The sequence below is a fragment of the Seriola dumerili genome, unplaced genomic scaffold, assembly GCF_002260705.1.
Source record: "Seriola dumerili isolate Sdu_G_001 unplaced genomic scaffold, Sdu_1.0 BDQW01000134.1, whole genome shotgun sequence".
Taxonomy (NCBI): Eukaryota; Metazoa; Chordata; class Actinopteri; order Carangiformes; family Carangidae; genus Seriola; species Seriola dumerili.
In genome coordinates, this window is record NW_019174389.1 from 412,281 (window position 1) to 419,489 (window position 7,209).

The 7,209-nt window shown below is 36.5% G+C and overlaps 2 protein-coding genes across 2 annotated transcripts; both read left to right on the top strand.

Moving 5' to 3' along the window:
- On the top strand, positions 1-942 carry LOC111224411 (olfactory receptor 51I2-like). Its single transcript, XM_022748883.1, has one exon. It carries the CDS (start codon positions 1-3, stop codon positions 940-942), a length of 942 nt encoding a protein of 313 aa, XP_022604604.1.
- A 3,587-nt stretch (positions 943-4,529) lies between these two features.
- LOC111224412 (olfactory receptor 10A3-like) lies at positions 4,530-5,465 on the top strand. Its single transcript, XM_022748884.1, has one exon. It carries the CDS (start codon positions 4,530-4,532, stop codon positions 5,463-5,465), a length of 936 nt encoding a protein of 311 aa, XP_022604605.1.
- Positions 5,466-7,209: the final 1,744 nt, after the last annotated feature.

Sequence of the window (7,209 nt, forward strand, 5' to 3'; positions counted from 1 at the left end):
ATGTATACAAATGCATCTTCTGGGATAGTACTTACACTGGCAACATTGGGCTTATATACTTCACATATTTATCCTGTGTTTGTATTTGGAACACTTGCCTATTTAATTATTGTCTTTTGCAATTTGCTGGTATTAGCAGCTATTGTTGTGAGTAAAAAGCTACATAAGCCCATGTATATCCTGCTGCTCAACTTGCCCATCAGTGACACGGTCGGAGCTACAGCTTTTTTCCCTCAGCTACTTTCCAGCATTGTGACAGAGAACCGACTGATTCCCCATCCTGCATGCATAACTCAGGCTTTTTTGATTCATATTTATGGTACAGCAAACTTGATGATCTTGAGTGCTATGGCATATGACAGATACATTGCCATATGTTGTCCTTTGAGGTATAACGTTACCATGACTCCAAATACCTTAATTAGAATTATCATTGCAATATGGCTCATAAATTTCTCAGTGATGGTCACGTTGTTTTTGTTGCTTGTGCGATTAAAAATGTGCAGGACGAATGTAGTGGATTTGTACTGTAACAATCCATCGTTATTGAAACTGGTCTGTGAGGACACCACGGTGAACAACCTCTATGGAATAGCTGGTATCTGCTTGCTTCAAGGCGGATCACTGTTTATAATAATTTACACGTATGCACAGATTTTGCGTACATGTGTTATGACTAACCAGTCACATGCCCGGAAAAAAGCCATGCAGACCTGTGGAACACATTTGGTTGTTTTCTTATTCTTACAAATCAATACTGTGGGTACGCTCATTGCTCATCGGATTGAGAGTGCATCCCCATACGTGAGAAGGGCTCTTGGTGTGTCAATTTTAATATTTCCCCCTCTTTTAGATCCAATTATATATGGACTGAAAACCGCAGAACTCAAGCAGAGCATTATAATGTTCCTAAAAAGAAATCCTTGTTCAACCAAGTTCTAACCAGTTTTCGATTTTAGTCAGAATTTGTTGAAACATGACATGATGACATTATGCCTTAGGTACACCTACACTGGCAAGAAAAAGTTAGTGACCCCTTTGGAATTCTCTGCATTTGTGCGTAAATTTGTCTTAACATATGGTCAGATCTTCATCTAGGTTACAATAACGACCAAATACAATCTAGTTGAACTAATAACTCAATAATAAATAATAATAAATCATTGTATTGTTCTTGTCCATATTGAAAAACATCATTCAATCATTCACAGAGTAAGTTGGAAAAAGTATGTGAAACCCCAGCTACTGGAAATGCTTATTTGAGGTTATTGTTGTCAAAGGAGGTCCAACCAGTTTAGATCACATTTTATGAACAATTAAAAAAACGGGTAATTTCAAAAGGGTTCATTTACTGTTTATTCCCACTGTACATTGTGATAAACCTGATTTCAGTTTCCTGTATCATTGAAGGTTTAGAGAGTATCCATCAATAGCAATATGCCATATGTTACTGCACTGTGGAGAAGTTAACGCATCGCTCTGTTGGATGATTACACTGTATGTCTTGTGAATAAGCTGTACATGTCTTTTTCTAATGTTCATATGTATGTTCATTTGTGTTTGTCAGCTGTGCTATAACCTCTACAGAACACACATCAACAACTTTCATTTCTCCCCCTATGATAGCCACTGTAAGTAATTTTAATAAATGTAACTATGAAGTGGACAAGATCCTTGCAAAAGGAAAGACATACAGTGAAATATTTTGTTGAAATATTCTATATTATTTGTTTCTCTATTAATTTAGCACCAATGTGAACGTCTCAACACTAATTTGATCATTTCTAATATGTGGACTGTATCGATGGACTAAAATAAAACAATGATTATCTCAAATATGTGCAACCCTTGTGACTTCCTTGACATTGCAATAAAAGTAAATGAAAGTAAATACATTTGTTGCCAAATTTCACTGTGTTAAAATCTCATTGACTATAAATGGTATACAGTCGAGAATCCATCGTTCTACGCTCAAAGCAATTCGCTTGTGGCTGAACCGCAGTGGTTCAGACCAATGGAACTACTAGAACCTACAGAAAAGTGACAGCTCTGGTATTCATCAGAGTGCCTTTTATGTGCAAATTTTCCTCTCAAAGATGAAGAATCATCCCCCAACATTCTCACTAGCTTTCAAAGCTGCTCAGAATTTTGACAGACTGCGACTGCCCTTTTCCAAACAACTTTTCCAACTGGATTGAATGGATGGAGGAGAAAGGCACCAAGATTAGATCAACGAGAGAAGGTTGTCCTACGCGATAATCAGGATTTCCGTTTTATTTGTGTTTAACTGCAGAAAATTATTTCATATCCAATGCTTAAGAGTCTTGTTTTTGTCTCTAAATACCCACTTTGAACCCCACACTTGAAAAGCCATAGGCCCAAGGCAAAATAACCCAGATGACATCATTTGGGGTTGAATGGGTCATCAGCATGCACTGCTCTCTGCCACTCTGTCTCCTCTGATGTTACCACAAAAGGGCGCCAAAAATTGCTATACATTATTGTGTGAAACGCAGCAGTGAGACTGTGATCAGCACAATATACCCAGGTTGATGATGGAAACATTGATTGATAGACACTCTTCTAATTGTGTCATTTTAGTAATTGAAAAGGCGCAAACATTTTTTTAAATCTATATCTGGATTCTGGCTGAGAGCAACCCTGTCTCCTAGAAATTACATTTATATATTAATAAAATGTTTGTATTCCCAACAAAGTTGTCAAATGCAGTTCCTGCCTGGATTATGTTCACAGACGAGGTCTTTTTAAGTGATTAAGGCATGACATTTATCTACCATACCAGAGTCACAGGGTGGAGGTGGATGGCAAACATGCAAAGTGCTGACATTGACTCCAGAAACCTAGGTTTGCATCCTGGGTCCCAACTGTTTAGGTTAATACATATATTTGTCAGGACCATGTTAAAAAAAAACAAAAAAATCTATGTTATAAAAAATGCAATTTACCAAATTTAGCTACAAGCTAATTTCCAAAGCATGACATGTTGTAGTGCTTTATAGGTTTAGGCAACAAAAGCACTATTGTTAAGGTTAAGGAAAGATTGTGGTTTTAGTTACATGTTAATAATCATGCTATGATTTGTGATTCAAGTCACTATGAATTCTTTCTGTATTAAACCAGACCATGATCTTTCCCTAACCTTAACCAGTGAGTTCCTGAACATAACCATAAAAAAAAGTTTAATAATGCTGTAGTCAGTAGGTACAGTATTACAAGATTGGATATTTTTGTGAAAAATAAATGAAATATATTGTTAATGTTTTGCAGGGTGGCATGGCGATGAGGAACATTCTGGGTATGAACCCAGGGCCTGGGGCCTTTCTGTGTGGAGTTTGCATGTTCTCCCTGTGCTTGCGTGGGTTCCCTCTGGGTGCTTCGGCTTCCTCCCACAGTCCAAAGACATGCACAATAGGTTAACTGGCAAGTCTAAAGTGCCCATAGGTGTGAACGTGAGCGTGACTGGTTGTTTGTCTGTATGTGTCAGCCCTGTGATAGACTGGCGACCTGTCCAGGGTGTTCCCCGCCCTCGCCCAATGTCAGCTGGGATTGGCTCCAGTCCGCTTGCGACCCTATAAGGATAAGCGGTATAGATAATGGATGGATGGATGTTAACATTTTACTGGTATAAGTTCAGTATCAATGTTTTTGCGACTTGTCAGATGTGTTAAATACTTAATAATTATTAATAATTATAATTAATAATTTCCTCATTATGTTAATAGGAATATTAGTTTCCTTCAAAACACATTTGCTATTGCAAATTAGTTGTATATAAATGTAATTTCTAGGAGACACGGTTGTAAAAAAGTCATTTTATCCTTACGTACAGCCACTTCTTATGATGTAATAAACAGCGGTTTAGAGGCTCAAACATTTTGACTTCGATTATTTCACTGTGTGGGTGGTGGTGAGGCAACTATAAGTCATATTCTTCCAAAACCCCTTGAGAGTCAGTGACTGTCATGACAATCTTAAGATAAACTTTATGATAACCCAGAAGACTCCAGGGAGCTGCTAGCTGTTCAACAAAAATCATGTCTATATAACTGGTAATCCCTCTGAAGGTCTTGCCAGTTGGTCATTTCCAGCATTGCCAGTACTGGGTAGTGATGATTTATTTAACTTGGAAGTAGATGGCTGTGCCGTAATTTGTCTTATTATTTATCTAATACACTAACGTGTTATTTATATAGGCTATATATGATGTGTGAAATGTATGTGTACTCGAGGTGAAGCGGTGCGGATGCGGTTTTCGTTTCATTTGGTTAGTTCTGTCCTTACCATTAACAACTTGCAACAAATTTGCTTATAACTATATAATATAGTTGCAGTTAAATAAATTTAACTGCAATTTTTTATATCATTGTCTCTTTATCCATTTCTTGTCTCAATATGTCCTCCCATGTTCTTGCTGAGGCGATGTTGCATGATGCATGAAATAGAAAAATGCAATTTAATAATGAAATGACTAATCATTTTTCAACGTTCTAGGGAGGAGGTGCATAAAAATGGACAACCTGTACAACACATCATCTACTTTGGTGCTAAGTGGCTTTAATCTCCCTCCTGAAAGTGTCATTCCTGCATTTCTTTTTGCAACTCTGAGCTACATGATCATACTTTTCTCCAACCTTATTCTAATCCTCACCATTGTACTAAACAAATCTTTGCATCAGCCCATGTATCTAATTTTGCTCAACCTTCCTATCAATGACCTTATAGGCTCCACAGCACTCTTTCCACAGATCATTAAAGAAGTACTGACCAACAGCAGGACTATGCAATACTCAGCTTGTGTTGTCCAAGCGTTTTTTATCCATATCTATGCAGGAGGTACTGTGTTTATTCTGACTGCTATGGCATACGATAGATACATTGCTATATGTTGCCCTTTGAAATACAACACTGTTATGACTAATGCTCACATTATGAAAATAATCACAACTGTATGGATAAGTTGTTTAATTTTAATAACTGTGCTTTTTATTCTGCTTTTGCGTTTACCCCGCTGTCGATCGGAAATGACTCACCTCTACTGTGATAATCCATCTTTGCTGTCTCTGGTCTGTGCCAACACTACCATCAATAACATTTACGGGCTTTTTATAGTTGCTCTTACACAAGTGATTGCTAATGGAATGATTTTGTATACATATCTCCAGATCCTTGTTGCATGCTTCAGATCTAAACGATCAGACACTAAGACCAAAGCTCTGCAAACCTGTGCTACACACCTAACAGTTTTTCTCCTGTTGGAGTGTCTGGGGCTTTTCACTATCATATCATATAGAATAAAAAACATTTCTCCACATTTAAGGAGATTCATGGGGGTGTCAACATTAATTTTCCCCCCAACAGTGAATCCAATCATCTATGGACTGAAAACAAAAGAAATTAAAGAAAAAGTAGTGCACTTTTTAAGAAATAAAATCCTTCCAAGTTGATGCCCTGTCTCTGCTTTTTATGCAGTGAGCTGAAACTGAAGAGAGATTTTCTTCTTCCATCAATGTTTTATTTGTCTTGCTACCTTATAAATAAATTCTTTGCTACAAAATCCCTTTCTTTTAGCTAAAAAGCTAATAAAGCACAGTTCCTTTGAGTTGTTCAAGAATGTTTCTGACAAAAGTTAATGTTCAACTAATGCATATGAAAACTACAGCACAGAATGTGTTTGACAGTAATTGCCTTTTGACTAAATATTGTACAAAGTAAAGCTAAACAATTACTGCCACATTTTGAGCAAGTAACTCATTATTGCTTTATTATTGTACTACTATGCTTGAAAATCAATTGCAAATACCGATCATTTTCCCTCCTCCAGCACTTGCACCCAATACAAACATGTTTACAAATAGATCACCAGTGTTTGTCAGTAATGAACTTCAGGACTTGTATATAGAGCTTTGTTAGCCTTGTTAGTCTGCTGTTTCTATGTTAATATACATTAATTATTACTATTGTTTGTTTTAATGTGATGCTCTTAAAAGGTTGTCTAATTGCCATGGCATGAAATAATACCTCTTGCAACCTGTTAAGTTAATGGATGTGTGATGTGTGCTTACTCTTGGAAAACATACAAAAATGAGGATGAAATTGTAGTAAAATTTTGATCTACAGATTATTAAAGGAGCACTACATGGAATCTGACAAAGATATGACTCAGTGTCTAAATTGTGTTATATGCACCTTAAATGAAGCAAACAGTAAACAGGCTGTGAGTGTTGCCAATCATCCATATCATGTGTATCTTCTGTCCAAATATAAACAATAGGTAATGGTTAGCTATTATAGAACCTTCCATACTACAGTACAATCATCCCTTCATATTACTTTGTGTAGCCACAACATAAATACAGCAGAGGGCGCTATTAGTGCACACTAAACTCATTTATACCAACAATGGTGCATAAAGCACATTAATTCAATGCTGTATGGATCTGTTGCATTTTGTGTGATTTGCTGCCCTCTTGTGTCTTCTGAAAGAAAAGAAAGAAAACCAAAAAAATACTACTATAATATAATATACTACTGATACAGTTTTACATTTCAGTATATTGACCATTACTATAGCCCAACCCCTTATTTATATTTTGTCATAAATAGGTCCAGATTAACAAATTACATCATCTAATAGGACGTACACATCTACAGAACCCTGATTACTTAATAATTAGCAGGTACAAAATAATTGCATATAACTAAATGTTAATGTTTGCTTGCCTTCATGTCGTTGTTTTGGCTGTGTCACTCTGTGTATCTTTCTGTATAGTACATTTGTTCTGTATATTGTGTGTCTGACTGTCATTTTGAATTTCTGATAACTTTGATGCCCTGTGACAACCACTAACAAAGCAAACTACAACCACATTGCAAGCATCCTGGACTTATTTTGCAAATAGTGGCAAAGTCTAAAAACCTGCAGTGGCTTCATAAAGCATTCAGACCCATTTATCTTTAGCACACTTTGTTGTTGTAGATTTTTGCCCATTATTCTACAATAAGTTACATTCAGTAACCTATAATGACAAAGTGAAAACACATTTTTAGATTTTTCTTTTTGGCTAATTTATAAAAAAAAATAAAAAATTAAAAAATGGAAATTTCTCAGGGTGGCACAGTAGTGCAGTGGTTAGCGCTGTCGCCTCACAGCAAGAAGGTTCCGGGTTCGAGTCCCGGCTCGGACGCGGG

Excerpts from the sequence above, each read along its gene's own strand:
- LOC111224411 (XM_022748883.1), top strand. The coding sequence starts at position 1 with ATGTATACAAATGCATCTTCTGGGATAGTACTTACACTGGCAACATTG.
- LOC111224412 (XM_022748884.1), top strand. The coding sequence starts at position 4,530 with ATGGACAACCTGTACAACACATCATCTACTTTGGTGCTAAGTGGCTTT.